This window comes from Chiloscyllium plagiosum, unplaced genomic scaffold (genome assembly GCF_037043375.1).
Source record: "Chiloscyllium plagiosum isolate Xiang-an unplaced genomic scaffold, Cpla_swu_hap1 HiC_scaffold_27, whole genome shotgun sequence".
In the NCBI taxonomy this organism is placed as follows: Eukaryota; Metazoa; Chordata; class Chondrichthyes; order Orectolobiformes; family Hemiscylliidae; genus Chiloscyllium; species Chiloscyllium plagiosum.
Genome location: NW_028270165.1, coordinates 71,286,422 through 71,302,879, shown reverse-complemented (window position 1 = coordinate 71,302,879; position 16,458 = coordinate 71,286,422). Strand labels below are relative to the sequence as shown.

Here is a 16,458-nt window from a genome sequence, read left to right as displayed (position 1 = left end):
AATTTATTCATTAAAAATCTATCTGTATGCATTCTCACAAAAGCAGTCCAGTTCTATACAGTTTCTCATCAAATAACAAAAACGAAAGAAATTAAACTTAGAATCTATCCAGAAAACCAACACTTGTCTTACTCATCCAATACTAATATATACTAATACTTTAGGCACGAGCAGGATCCAATAACAGAATAGACCCCCATTTACCTTCAGCAGAAAGACCTCAGACAGTGTTCTTTCCCCATTGCGGCAGTTGCCCCAAGCTTTAGTGCGTCCCTGACCATGTAAGTGACCTTTGGGATGTGCCAGTCTGCAATACTCAATGGGGGCCAAATCCTTGTTCAGGAACATCAACAAATTTCGGGCAGATCAACGAGCATCTTTCACCGACCTGACGGTCCTTCGGTGTGCGTCCCTGCGTCACACAGCTGCTCGAGACGACCCTTGACACAAATAATTGGACTTCCTCCAGACTCCCTTTGCAAAGGCACATTCCAGAAGGAATTGTCTGACAGTCTAATTCCTCACATTCGCTTCAAAGGCAGTGTGCGCTGGTGCAGGGCTAACTGGGTGTGCATGGAGGATCTGAGTTCGGGCCCTTCTCGCCACCAGACCAGCGATATCTTGGTAATTGTGAGGAAGTTCTGGTGAGGAGGCATTTTGCGAAATTACTGTGAGCATCTGCTCAGGGAACCACCGGACAGGATCCACCTTTCTGTCAGTGTCTCGAGGATGCTTTGTGCTGACCATTTCCTGATCGTCTGGTTGTCAAAGGTGTTTCGCTTTGCAAATTTCTTGATGCAGGGCAGATGATACAGGATGGTCCGTCGACTTGGAGAATTCTGCAGTTATGAGGCCAGGCACATCATTCACAACACTGGGGACAGGCAGAACCTCAGTGCATATTGACACTTGGTGTCTACGTACCGAGGATCGACGCACTGCTTGATGCAGTCACACACAAAAGTGGCTCCCAGGATGAGGGCAACGTTGGGTAAGTATCTACACCCCTTATCCAGAGTTTTGTACGTGGGGTCCCTCCAGACCCGATCTATCTTAGGCTTCCAGATGAAGTGGAAAATGGCTGGGTTGTCTGAAACTGAGCAGGTTCAGGGAATGGGCCAGACATGCACCATGTCCAACAACAGAGAGGATACCTCAGGCCTGATGCCCAGGTTTTTACCCACAATATCGAGGGCGCAGTGTTCCCAAAAGACCAGTTCCTGCTTAATTTTGGTGCTGCGCTCCCCTCAACATTTTGTGCATACTCTGAGCACTTTCCGGTTATCTGTCCTGATGCTGAAGGGAACGAAAGATCAGGCGGCCCAATTCCCAAAGAACATGGCCTCCATTCTTGCATCGATTTACCTTGGCTCCAGAGAGAGTTGAAACGAAACACCATCCGTGTACAGGGAGGCTTTGACCTGCTGGCCTCCGCTGCCTGCAATAGTCACCCCTCTCAGACTCACATTCTTCCTGGGATACTCAGCGAAGGGCTGTATACAACACACGAGCAAGACCAGAGAGTGGGGACAGCCCTGCCTGACAGTGGATCTGATCAGGAGGCTTTCTGATTCCCACCCATTGTCTGAGACGTAACTGACAATGTTGGTGCAGAGCAGTCAGATCCGTTTGTAGATTCCCTCCTGAAATCAATTTTTGGAGAGCACGTCTTGCATGTCGGTGAACGATATCCATCCCGTCATTGGCCTTCTCGTGGTCCGGGCTGGTGAGCGAGTTATCCAACCCCATGTCCTCCGTTTAGGCGTTTGCATCCCTGAGGGGACTGAGACACCCTGAAGTCATTCTGCCTGGTATGGCAGGGTGGATCTCGCTGACCTCTTTGGCGATGACCTCAGACAGGATCTTGTAGTCTGCATTCAGCAATGATATTGGCCAAAAGTTTCTAATTTCCTCCTAATCCCCCTTCTCTGGTAGATGAAGGTGATGCTACCTTTCATCATGGATTCGCACATGATACCTACCAGAAACATAGTGTAATCAGTTTGAGGATTCACACAATTTCAAGTGCACACCGATATTTCAGGATGAATGTGGGGACATTTCTCTGAGAGTAATCGTTGTGTGGAAGAAAGCTTTGGTTACAATGCAGGAGGAACACATTCGGAAATCATTGGATGGTGCAAACGAATTTGAAATGCAGGATCTCACCTGTTCACATGTTCTACCGGGAAGGAGGGCAGACCTGTTTTCATGAAGCAGTATCCAGTGAACGATGAGTGAATTGTTCAATTACGTGTACAGGCCACTAGAGGGCACTGCGAATCTGTGCTCAATATTGAAAATGAGGGCTGGAGGAGGAGTGACCTTCCAGACATTGTGAGCAACTGTGAGTATGAGAGGCGTTTTACAGAAACAAAAAGCAAGACTCAGCTTCTTCTGCAACTTTAACAGGAAGGCGGTTCTGAGTTAGACATAAAGCATGCATTATTCCAGGTATGTACTCTTATAAAAATAAAATTTCTCTCTGATTCCTCACTAGAGATTCGTGCACAATTTCTTTCACCACTGTTCTTGCAATTTGATAATGTTCCAAATTTTCAGAATCCTCCTGATGTTTTCCACTCTGATGGCCACGGAGGTGACCGGAGAAGGTGAAGTGAAGCAACTCCCCCGTTGGATGGTTGTTCGTGAAATGGGCATTGTGTCCATGAATTGCTCTTTTGCAAGAACAACTAACAATGTGCATTGGTATAGACAGCTCCCTGATCAGCCACCCCAGTATCTGGTGATGGCTAAAAGAGATGATGATCAGCCTAAGAGGATCACCGCTTCAATCAGTGGAGATTACAAAACCAGTACCCTGACTGTCAAAGACACCAGAATTAATGACACCGCTACCTACCTCTGTGCAATGAAGGCACAGTGTCACAAACAGCTTGACAGCGTGTACTAAAACCTGCATAGATTGGGAGCTCCAATATGTTGATTTTGAAGTATCTTTGTCACTAATTCTATGCCCCAAAAGCCGAGATATTGGAGATGCGAACAAAATACATCAGAAAGTGTGGAGCAGCTAAAGTTGAAGATGGTCAGCAGTGAAGACAATTGGATATACGGATGGGGGTGAAGGAAGTGTATATTTGCAAATCAGAAAAATGATAGAGAGAAAGGAAAGTATAGAGATACTTTAATAATACTTGCAGTGGGCAGTATGTTGGGAACCTGTTGAAGAAGAACTGGAAGCAAGTGAAAAATAACAAGCATGATGTGCAGAGGTGAAAGGTCATCTTAAATCACAATAAAAGGAAACATGAAGAAAATATGATAGATTTTCCTTTAAAATGATGTTATCATCACTGGGTGCCCTAGTGTCAACACCCTAGGGGATTTAATGACAAATAACTTAACATGACTCACCACATAAACGCAATGGGTACAAGAGCAGGTCAGAGGCTCGGATTATTGTGGCGAGTAACGTACTTCCTGACTGCCCAAGGAGTGCCCACATTTACAAGGTACAATTTAGGAGTGTGATGGCATACTCTATACCTGCCTGATTGTGTGCAGCCCCAACAATACTCAAGAATCTTGAAACCAACCAAGAAAAAACAGTCCATTTGATTTGAACAGCATCCACAGGCTTCCACTCCCTCCACTACCGCCACTCAGTGTTCATTACCTGCAAGTTTCACTGCAGATGTTTACCAACGATCGTTCGAAAGTACCTTCCCAACCCACAAACACTTCCAGGGCCAGGAGATATATGGGAACACTACCACTTTCAAGTTCCCGTCGAAGCCAATCACCATCTTAACGCGGAAATATATCAGCGTTCCATCACTGTCGTTTATTGAAAATCCTGGAAATCCCTGCCCAATGGCATTATGCGTATACAGACAGCACGTGACTGCAGCGTTTCAAGACGGCAGCTCGCTACAAAATCCTTAAAACATACTACGAATGGGCAATAAATACTGGCAAGCCAGCGATGCCCACATCTCACAAATTGAAAAAAACGTTTTAGCACTCTAAACATAGAATCCCGACAGAATGGCAGCAGGGTATTGGAACCATCGAGTCTCTGAAGGAAAACACACACAAACTATCCCTGCATCTCCTCCTCTGGCTAATTCAGCTACACGTTTGGATTGTTGGAGGATTCCAGAACACTTGCAGGAAACTGACGCAGACGCAGGGAAAATGTTCAGACTGACACCAGAAGCTGAAACAGAACCTGGGTGTTTGCTGCTGTTTGGCAGCAGTCCGAACAACTGAGCCACAATGCCATCATCTGTGGGATGCTTCCTGGAAATTCATGATTTGGTATTCCACTAACTCATAAATTACTCATTTCTTGGTGCTGCAAAATTACAAGAGATCTCATCAGAGTACGCATTTGTCACACTCACTGGAGCAGGTGATAAACTGGTCTTCTTATGGACTCTGAATCATCAACACTTACCATTTATATTTGTGTCATCTGTAAACGTATCAGGATTTGGTTCCCACGTTGTCATGTACCTCTGCTCTTACACCATTCCCTTTCAGATGTTGGAGACTTTACCAATTTGTGTTTTCTTCCCTTTTAAATCATTTGGCAATCCTGTATGGGAGTGGCTCGCAATGCTGACACCTTCCTCTAATTGTCCAAAACAATGTGGCCATGAGCCATTTACTTGACAAACTGCAGTGCATCTGATATAGTTATAGGAGTTAGATTTAGAATAAGACAAAGTAAAGTTAAATAATTGCGATTATAATATATCTGCCCAGTAAATGCAGCAAAAGCAGCATTCGATTCTACTGCTTCATTCATCAAAAATGGCCTTGAGGAATAAAGCTTTGATTACAATGCCGGAGGAACGTCTTCTGAAATCGTTGGATGCTGCAAAAGAAATTGAAATGCAGATTTCTTCTGGGAAGGAGGACGTATCTGCTTTCGTTGAGCAGTATCGCGTGAGGTGTAATTGGTGCGAGGATGTGGATGTCGCAATTATTTTTTCATGCAACTAGATGGCAGTGTGAACCTGGGATAAATATTGACGCCGTCGGCTGAAGGAGGAATGACCTTACAGACCGTGAGCACCTTTCACTGTCAGAGGCTTGTTATAGAAACAAACACCAAGACTCAGCTTCTTCTGCAACTCCAACAGCAAGGCTGGTCTGCGCTAGACGTCAAGCGTGCATTGTTCTCGATATTTACTTGTGTAAATGTAACAATTGCCTCCAGTTACCCAAGAGAACCCCGTGGACAATTGCTTTTACTACTGGTCTTACAATCTGATAATGTTCCGAATTTGCAGAATCCTCCTGATGTTTTCCACTCTGACCTCCAGGGATGTGACTGGAGAAGGCGATGTCACGCAACGTCCTTCGTGGATGGTTGTTCGTGAAGTGGGAATTGTGTCCATGAATTGCTCGTTTGCCACTATGTCTAACGCAATGCATTGGTACAGACAGGTCCCGAATCAGCCACCCCAGCATCTGGTGATGGCCAAAAGGGAAAATGATCAGCCCGAGAGGATCACTGCTTCAATCAGTGGAGACTACAAACTCAGTACACTGACTGTGAAAGACGCCAGACTGAATGACACTGCAATCTATCTCTGTGCAATGAAGACACAGTGTTACAAACAGATGGAGAGCGCGTACTAAAACCAGCACAGAGTGGGAGTTCCAGTATGCTTACTTTGAAATTTCAGTGCAACTAATTCTGACCCCAACCAAGGAAAATGGAAAATAATGAGATAATGGAAAAGTGAGCAAAATACACCTGAAAGTGTGGAACAGATTAAATTAGAGATAGTCAGAAGTGAGGACAATTGGGGATGCGGATGGAGGTGAAGGAAGTACTTGTTTGCAAAACTGAAAGAGTGATGGAGAAAAGGAAAAGTGGAGAGATACTTTAATAATACTTGCAGAAGGCAGAACGATGAGAAACGGTTGAAGAAGAAACGGAAGAAAGAGAAAAATAACAAGGATGATGTGAAAGATCGGGTCAAATCACAGTTGGCGGAAACATGAAGGTAAAATAGTGGCATGTCCTTTAACGCCACGTTAACTTCGCCGATCTCCCACTGTCTACGTCGTGCGGGTTTTAATGATTAAACACTCAACTGCGCACAACACGGAAACGCAGGAGCAACAAGAGCAGGTCAGTGACTAGGATTAATGCCGGGAGTTACATATACTTCCTGTCTCCCGAAAACCTGTCCATCATCTACAAAGCCCAACTCAGTGTTGTGATGGAATACTCCCTAATTGTCTGGATGGGTGCAGCTCCAACAACTCTTTAGATTCTTGACACCACCCAAGACAATGCAGCCCGTTTGATTGGCAGAGCATTGATCGGAATTCACTTGTTCAAAAACGGATAATTCCGTCCCCCCCAATGGCATTGTAGGTCAACCCAGAGCAGGTGAACTGCCGCAGTTTAATAAGGCAGCTCACTCCCACCTTCACAAGAACAACTTGGGGCAGGTAATAAATGCTGGCTAGACCGCGGTGCCTACAGCCTACAGCCTGCCAATAACGACATTTAATAAAGGTCAATATAAACACAATCTAACCATAGAATCCCTGCAGCGTGGATGCACGCCATTCGGTCCATCGAGACCACACCAAGCATCTGAAGAACACCACATCTCGACCCAACCTCCCCCTGCATCTCCTATGTCTAAGTTACCTAAGCTGCCCGCCTTTGGACTGTGCGAGGAAACCAGAACAACCACAGGAAACCCATGCAGAGATAGAGAGAACGTGCAGGCCGCCTTATGACAGCCACCTGAGGCTGAAATCGAACGTGGGTCTTTGGTTTTAAGAAACACGAGTGCTTACCACTGAGCCACCGTGCCATCATCTTGAGAATGGCAGATGAAAATTCACGATTTGCTTTTCCTCCCACTCATGAATTGTTTATTTCTTTTTTGAACATTTCCTGGAGATGTCGCCCGAGTATGGTATAGTGACACTCTTTGAAACAGTCTGTGACTTTGTCTTTCAAGAGACTCTTTAAGTCATAATCATTACCAATTGCCATATTACTTATTTTCGTGTCACTTGTAAACCTGGTAAACATACACTGACATTAGTCAGGATTTGGAATTTGCGTAAGCATGCACCTCTGCCCTTTCACCATTCCCAATCAAATGATTTGACAGATTATCTTTTGTTTTCTGTGAGAAATCAGTTAGTCTTGTATAATCTGAGACAATGTGGCGGTGAGCCGTGTGTTTGATGCACTGCAGCGTATTTGATACTCATGCAGGAGTTATGTTTACGATGGCACAAAGTAAAGTTAATGAAAGGCAGTTGCAACGTATCATACCAGGAAATGCAACATTCGATTGTACTGTAACATTTTTAAAAATTTTATTTATTTATTTTCTCATTATTATATCAGAATGTCCCAGACTCACTGGTCCTACGCATCAGCTAATGGGACTGTCTAAGACCAAGACCAGCTTTGTTACCTGAGACACCACAGTTCTCATACTCGAACAGGATGAACGAATTCCCATTTGTATAAATGCTGACAGAAATAATAATCGATGTGGGACAACGTTTGGTTTAATCTCTGTCCTTACCATAGTTTATAGATGAACAAATTTACTTTGCTCTTGAAATAACTGCACAGAGACTGAAATTTCGTCACCAGGTCCCCCTTCATTTACATGTGGACAGGACACTGGCCATGGCTAGTCTGTTTGGAGTCTGTCCCTGATGTGAGGCGACTCAAAATCTGGTATGTGTCCCTTTTGCCCAGGGCTCCATCGATTTAACAATCCCAATGAAAGAACTCATAGTCAATGAGATCCACCTGATTCTAATCACTCCAGTTGGTGAAACAAAAATAACAAAGAACCGCAGTTGCTGGAAATCCAAGACAAAAACAAACAACCGGAGAATGGCGCAGGTCTGGCAGCAACTGTGATGAGAAAACTGAGTGAACTTTCCGGATCCAGTAACCCGTATTCTGAACTTTGTTAGTTTATCACATCAATCATAATATGAAGTGGGGCTCAAATGAGCTTCAAGCTGATTGGCTCATCTGAAGAACAAAGGAGCCTGGTACTCATTGGCTTTCACAAGATGCCTTTGCCAACAATGGTCCAACGAGCAGAGGTCCGGAAATTACTCAACCTGAATTACCCAACTCTTGACGAGAACCATTTTAGCTTCAGCCAGTTCTGTTCACATTCACCGTGAACTCTCTGCAAACATGTTACCAGGAGCTCTGGGTTTACTCTTCACAACTGCAGCTCTTCTAACTGGTAGGTTGAACACTTGTCTTTGTATGTTCTTCAGCTCTTTGCTGAGAATTGCATGTTATTCAAGCGACTTGCACAACATTGAAGCAACAATACATTCTCCCAAATAAAAACTATCTGGATCGAAACTCGCCCCAACAATGCGCAGAGATTGGGAGAAGTTAGCAAGTGTACATGAGAGAATGGCAGTGGAAGAGTTCGGCAGGATATCCAGACAGGACTAAGGCCTTTCAGATGATTCGATCGAAGGGGGAGTTTTATATCCACCAACAGATTTTGTGTTCCCCTACGGGTTTCGGGAGATGAAATGGGAAATGAACACCCCATATGAAATGGAATCTAGTTTTTAACGTCCCTCATTTATTTCTCGGTTTATTGATGAAGGTACATGGGCGAATTCTGGATGTTAAGTATATTGTCGAGCCTTATTTAATTTTGTATAACTCCTGGCTCTTCCAGGACTTTGTCGTGGCGATTCAGTCTCACAAACACCGGCTGCAATCAAACTGAATGAGGGGGACGATGTGCTGTTGTTCTGTAATTACACTACAACAAGCAGCAATCCTGACCTGTACTGGTACCGCCAACCTTCCAACGGATCCGTGCAGTTTCTGCTACTGAAAAACCAATATAGCGAGAAAACGGGGAGTTTTCCATTGGGCCGGCTTTCCTGGAATTTTGATCCTGTGAACCGCACTATCAAGCTGAATGTGTTGAATATAGAACTAACAGACTCCGCAGTGTATTACTGCGCACTGCGTCCCACAGAGAATGAGAACTGGGCTGACCCTGTACAAAAACTCGAAGAGTATCTCTGTACATGATTGTGTGTTCAGCAAACAGTGAGATTCGGGGTATATCTGAAGTGATACTCAAGCTCACAGTGATATCTGACACTTGTCATTCGGACACAAAGCTTTAACTATTATAAATCCATCACTGAAACAAACAAATCGTTTCGTGAATGTAAAACAAAAGAAAACTTTCTTGTGCATTTCATGATGTTGGAAAATGCTGTTACAGCGATGAGCTGCTGTGGAAAATTCAACAAATATGTTTGATCCAGAAAAATCCTCCAGTAAAATGGAACTGCAGCATTCAGTTTGAGAGAATAACTTGCCATAGGATTCACATAATGAAAGTTTAGAATAATCCGAACAATGGCAAACATATTGTGCAATATTGAGTACTGCCCCTGTGCCTTTACGTGAACCATTCCAGAAAGGCACGTTATCGATTCACTGGTCAAGGATAACGCTGACATGCTTTAAAATATCAAGAAGTGGACATGACGTAACTCACACCTGAACCACACTAACCAATTAAAAGCATTGAGTAGCGGCTGCCTAATGAGTCAGAGCCGCCTGTAAAAGTCTCAGTCACTTGAGGTTTCTGTTGTTAGGCTGGACGGAAATGAACGTTGTTTATGCTCTCAGCAAATTTCTTAATTTTTTTTGTCAACAAATCACATCTAGATATTTAAGCTGCGTTTCGACCATTGGGTTGCTTTTCTCCCTCTGGCAATATCTGAGAAAAACAATGTCGAATTTTGGTAGCGTGCCACGAAAGTAAAGTTCCTGTGTTTGGGCATTCGATCCTGTAAAATGTGGTTCTGCAGAACAGAGGATACACTTGGGACTTAGCATCCCTCAGGGGTTGGTGCATTCTGCCAGTCAGTTATAACCCTTTTGTTATAGAAGAAGTGAAACCTTTTGATTGGATCACAAGTGAGATGACATATTGAGAGTCGGCAGTGATGAGAGTTTCTGGTGGGCAGCTGCAGAGATGGTTTATGGGAGTGCTCAGTATTTGTGTCAGTACATCATTGTACATTGATATACTGCAGTCTCCGACAACTCAGTACCACCGTCAATAATGTAATGAACAAAAAGAGAAGTTGCTGCAAAAGTTTGGCAGGTCTAGCAGCATCTGTGAAGAAAAACTCTGAGTTTCTATTTCGGTGTGATGATCCTTCCTTCAAATTCGACCCAAAACTTTCAGTCGGATTTTTCTTCACCGATTTTGCCATACCTACTCAGCTTTTCCATAACTTCTGCTTTTCATCCTGATTTTCAGTATCATTTGCTCTTTCTGTTTTTATTTCCCAACACTGTCATAATTTATTGTTCATTCAGTCAAGAGGGTGAACCGACAATCATAGTCGGTCAGAGAACATTACAACATAGAAACAGACCCTTTGGCCCATCATGTCTGTGCTGACCAAGTGATGATGAAAATACTTTTCATAAATGCACCCGATAAATATTCTGCAGGCTCTCTCTCCACTTTGTGCATTTGAAGTTTTTCCTTGGAATGCCAGACAGATATAAATACAACTACAAAACATTTACTTATGGAATAATTGTTCATATAATCAATGAATACAGTAGATATGTCTGCATTTTCGCAGAGCATATTGCCAAAAGATTTACAATGATGTTGCTCAGTGTGAACCTGGAAAGCAGGGCTACAGAATTTAAGATAAAAAGTATTCCGATGTGATGCTTCAAGAGGCACCAGGACCAGAGAAACCTGATTCTGCTAAATACTGACTGTAGGAATGTGTACTGTCAGTTTTTCCCAGTCTCAACGCCTTCCAATCCTTGGCAAAACATTGAAGTTTGAACAGGTTCAGATTGTCGTCTTTGGTTTCATTTGGAAGAAAGTGGAATTGTAATAATTTGATGTTGTTCAGCAAACGTGCTGCACGAAAGAAAAGAACAGGGGCCTGCTTTTAGGGGCTGTACATCACCAATAAAAAGTGTCCTTCAACTCGTCTGAATCCAGAACCCGGGCTAGAAATAGCCAGAAATTTCTCGATGAATTTGTTCAAGATGTTGAATTCAAAATACTAGGCATGAAGGCGCATTTCCCGAGAGTGAATTATGAAATGGAGGAATAACTGTGGATGAAAAGGGGGAAATTTCCAACAGGGAAAGAGATGACAGTGAAGCAGCCATATGGGAACAAATATGGTTTGTTTTTCAGAAAGTGCAAGCCTTTTTAAGACTCAGTTGAAATAGTAGCGTTATTATCTTTGCTTTTTGTTCATGTTGTGACGTTTACTCTTCCCGGTCTTGACTCTGTTAACATCTCAATTCTGCAGGATATCTGCTAAAACACGACCTAGGCTGACAATGCGATGGACAGAGTATCTAACTGCTGACCAGCATGACGTAGGTGTGACTCGACCATGTTCTGGTGCATGTTGCAATGTGTCTAAACTGGTCATGGTTCTCAAATCACTCGTTGCAGCGTTCGATTTCAAACTAGAAAATTCCTTGTCATTGGACACGGTTTCTGTGGTTTCAGGCATGAGTCATGTCCCAAGTTCAGGATCTCCATTTAAGACCACACACTTGGCTTGTGCTGAGGGGTTTGGAATTACTTTTTGGCTTTGACATTGCTGGCAGCCCTATCTCCAATTCCTGTTCCTTGTTTCAGCTTGTGGGTGGCTGTTCTCAAAGTGTGTCCCTGGAGGCGATAGATTCCTGATGAAGGGCTTGTGCCGAATACGTCGATTCTTGTGCTCCTCGGATGCTGTCTGACCGGCCATGCTTTTCCAGCACTGCACTCTCAACGACAACTGCAACAGATTCAAGTCAGTTCTTCCTGAACGACGGGCTCCCACGTGTTGACATCTTTTCCATTTCTGGACGGAAGCCTTCAAGCTGTCTTTGTAATTTTCCTTTGTCGTTTGAGTACTACTTTGAGCTCAGTGAAGATGATTTGCTTTCGTACTCATAACTTAGGCATTCTAACCCATGTCCAGGTTAGCGAGGTGTGATTTGGGTGTTCGTAACTTGGATGTCGGGGCTATTGATGGCTTGATGGACGTTGAAGTATTTTTTGATGCTCTTCACACCTGGTCACTGTTATAACTGAACTCAGTGCGTAAACCCATGATCAAGAAAATGTCTGGAATGCCCCTTGGATGATATAACAATTTTCGATTTTCTGTCTGCATTGTCGGAACAAACTGAACTGTGCGGCAGATGCAACACAGGAAAAAGTAAATTCGTGCATTTTGTCAACTCGTCGAGTTGCACAAACAATAAAAGTGTGGATTTTGTCAAAGTCCACTGTGTGTTCAGAACTTTCAAATGTATTATCAGAACAATTGTTAATATTTATCTCATATTATTGTCTGCAGCAGAACAACAAAATGAAGACATGTGGATGCTGAAATCTGAAACCAAACACAACTTACCGTCGAAACTCAGCAGGTCTGGTAGGAGCTGTTAGGAGAAAACAGAGTTAGAAATTTGAGTCTGGTGACTCTTCATCAGAAAAGTGCGTGTCCCAGTTGACTTTCAGAAGAACATAAGAACATACGAAATTGAAGCAAGAGTAGGCCGTCCGACCCTTGGAGCCTGCTCCACCATGCAATAAGGTCATGGCCGAGCTTTTCGTGGACTCAGATCCAGTCACCCGTGCTCTCACCGAGAAGAACATGGCAGATTAAAGGTAGGTGTTCAATTCATCTCTTCTGTTACATTTTCATCCTGCACGAATGTTGAAACTTTTATCAGTCCAAACTCTATTTCAGCATGAAGAATACCCAACAAACTTGATGGAGATGTCAATTCACAATAATATATGACATACATTTATATATATATATATTATTTATATTAAATTATTTAGTGTCATTCAAAAGAGATAAATAACAATGAAGATGTCCACAATACTTACAATGGAGGAGCAATGGATTGCCATAATGATAATATAATCTTTACTGCAGAATTAGTACCAGAACATTAAATTTCAGTGACTGAAAATCGGCGCACATAGTTTATCTGAATGCACCACCAGATGGTGTCCTTACCCCATAATATTCATAGAGGGAAAGGAGAGAAATGACAATCAGGACCTGACAATTGTGTTAATTGTCGAAAACACAAGCAAAACATCGTTTCGGCTTGTTTTAAGGAATGAAAGAATGACGAGAGTAAGATTAGAGCCAATCAAGGATAGTAGTGGGAAGTTTTGTGTGGAGTCAGGGGAGATAGGAGAAGCACTAAATGAATATCTTTCGACAGTATTCACTCTAGAAAACGCCAATGTTGTCGAGGAGATTACTGAGATACAGGCTACTAGACTAGGTATGGTTGAGGTTCACAAGGAGGAAGTATTAGAAATCCTGCAGAGTGTGAAAACAGATGAGTCGCCTGGGCCGGATGGGATTTATCCTAGGATCCTCTGGGAAGCCAGGGAGGAGATTGCTGAGCCTTTGGCATTGATCTTTAAATCGTCATTGTCTACAGGAATGGTGCCAGAAGGCTGGAGGATAGCAAATGTGGTTCCCCTGTTCAAGAAGGGGAGTAGAGACAATTCTGGTAATTATAGACCAGTGAGCCTCACTTGAGTTGTTGGTAAAGCTTTGGGAAAGGTTATAAGAGATAGGATTTATAATCATCTAGAAAAGAATAATTTGATTAGGGATAGTCAGCACGGTTTTGTGAAGGGTAGGTCGTGCCTCACAAACCTTATTGAGTTCTTTGAGAAGGTGTCCAAACAGTTAGGTGAGAGTAAACCGGTTGATGTGGTGTATATGGATTCCAGCAAGGCGTTCGGTAAGGTTCCCCACAATAGGCTATTGTACAAAATGTGGAGGAATGGGATTGTGGGAGATATAACAGTTTGGATCAGTAATTGGTTTGCTGAAAGAAGACAGAGGGTGGTGGTTGATGGGAAATGTTAATCCTGGAGTCCAGTTACCAATGGTGTACCGCAAGGGTCGATGTTGGGTCCATTGGTGTTCGTCATTTTTATAAACGATCTGGATGAGGGCGTAGAAGGGTGTTAGTAAATTTGCAGACGACATTAAGGTCGATGGAGTTGTGGATAGAGATGAAGGGAGAGACATAGATAAGCTGCAGAGCTGGGCTGAGAGGTGGCAAATGGAGTTTAAAGCGGACAAGTGTGAGGTGATTCACTTTGGTCGGAGTAACTGGAATGCAAAGTACTGGGCTAATGGTAAGATTCTTGGTAGTGTAGATGAGCAGGGAGATCTCGGTGTCCAGGTACACAGATCCTTGAAAGTTTCCACCCAGGTTGACAGGGTTGTTAAGAAGGCATACAGTGTTTTAGCTTTTATTAATAAAGAAATCGAGTTCCGGAACCATGAGGTTATGCTACAGTTGTACAAAACTCTGGTACGGCCGCACTTGAAGTATTGTTTACAGTTCTGGTCACCGCATTATAAGAAGGATGTGGAAGCTTTGGAAAGGGTGCAGAGGAGAATTACTAGGATGTTGCCTGGTATGGAGGGAAGGTCTTACGAGGAAAGGCTGAGGGACTTGAGGCAGTTTTACTTAGAGAGAAGAAGGTTGAGAGGTGATTTAATAGAGACATATAAGATAATCAGAGGGTTAGAAAGGGTGTACAGAGAGAGCTTTTTTCCAAGACTGGTGACGGCGATCACGGGGTTGGGTGGGTGGGGGGTGGGGGGGGGAGGTGGGGGTAGCATAGCTTTAAATTGTGGGGTGATAGATATAGGACAGATGTCAGAGGTAGTTTCTTTACTCATGAGTAGTAAGGGTGTGGAATGCTTTGCCTGCAACGGTAGTAGATTCGCCAACTTTAAGTACATTTAAGTCGTCATTGGACAGGCATATAGACGTACATGGAATAGTGTAGGTTAGATGGGCTTCAGATTGGTATGAGCTGAAAATGTGTTGCTGGAAAAGCGCAGCAGGTCAGGCAGCATCCAGGGAACAGGAGAATCGACGTTTCAGGCATAAGCCCTTCTTTGGGCTTATGCCCGAAACGTCGATTCTCCAGTTCCCTGGATGCTGCCTGACCTGCTGCGCTTTTCCAGCAACACATTTTCAGCTCTGATCTCCAGCATCTGCAGTCCTCACTTTCTCCTTCAGATTGGTATGACAGGTCGGTGCAACATCGAGGGCCGAAGGGCCTGTACTGCGTTGTCATGTTCTATGTTCCACTGTATAATATTGAGCAACACATAACGTTGGGAAATCATGAAAATAACCTTGATTTTCATGTGGTTAAAGGAATGAGCACAACATTTGACTTCTGGTGCAGAATGTATGTGTGGAGGTCGAGGTTTCGTGTGGGGTGCGCTGAGTTCTTTGGAGCTGCTAATACTGTGAAAGGCTTAGCCTGAATTTGAGCTTTGTCAAGGCAGGCATGGATTATATGATCCAGCGAAAACATGAAAACTGTTGTGATCATTGTGGAGGACGTGACGAGCTGTTCATCTTGATTGTGTCAAAGTGAAAGACAACGTGAGTAATTCAAATAAGTAGATGTAATAGTGCTGAGATGAGCAACACATAACGTTGGGAAATCATGAAAATAACCTTGATTTTCATGTGGTTAAAGGAATGAGCACAACATTTGACTTCTGGTGCAGAATGTATGTGTGGAGGTCGAGGTTTCGTGTGGGGTGCGCTGAGTTCTTTGGAGCTGCTAATACTGTGAAAGGCTTAGCCTGAATTTGAGCTTTGTCAAGGCAGGCATGGATTATATGATCCAGCGAAAACATGAAAACTGTTGTGATCATTGTGGAGGACGTGACGAGCTGTTCATCTTGATTGTGTCAAAGTGAAAGACAACGTGAGTAATTCAAATAAGTAGATGTAATAGTGCTGAGACACGAATGAGGGAGAAGAAGGAAGGAAGTAACGGAAGAATGGCGACTGTGAGGGAAGGAGGGGAGGAGAGAAAGAGATGAATATCAAATGATACAGCCTGGACCACTGGAAGAGCAAAATAGTCATCACAGGCACAGATTACAGTTTAGTATCTTGTCCTTAAAAATACATCTTCTGCTAGTTTTATTTTCCATTCGTCTTTAACAGAGGATATCAAGGATGTAAAATGGACTGCCCATTTTCCAGTACAGAAGTTGGAACACGCACAAACGTCATTTAATGTTGAGAGTGAGAGCGTGTGTTACACACTCAGCCACTCTGATCGACGGAGAACATGAAAAAGTTATTTGCACCCAGCGGGAGATGTGGAGGGAGACAACAACACCTTCTTCAGTTCATCTCTGAACTTGTTCTGGGATATTGAATGAATGAAGACGTTTTTGCAGGAACTTAGTATTTACAGCATGTTCATCGTTTCTTGGAGAATAAACTGTGGGTCAGTGAAGTCCAAGCCACTGAAGTATGCCTCACCAGTAACCCGTACATAGAGGAAGCGCCTGACATGGTGACCCATAGAAGGAGGAAGCTGAGCGAGATGGTGAAAA

General features: G+C 43.4%; 2 gene segments (V, D, J or C); both read left to right on the top strand.

Annotated features, from left to right (window-relative positions):
- Positions 1 to 2,440: 2,440 nt before the first annotated feature.
- Positions 2,441 to 2,914, top strand: LOC148144555 (T cell receptor alpha variable 26-2-like). The segment is given in 2 exon segments: positions 2,441 to 2,454; positions 2,563 to 2,914. Coding segments are annotated over 2 exon segments (366 nt in total).
- A 5,268-nt stretch (positions 2,915 to 8,182) lies between these two features.
- Positions 8,183 to 9,055, top strand: LOC122543665 (T cell receptor alpha variable 19-like). The segment is given in 2 exon segments: positions 8,183 to 8,234; positions 8,691 to 9,055. Coding segments are annotated over 2 exon segments (417 nt in total).
- Positions 9,056 to 16,458: the final 7,403 nt, after the last annotated feature.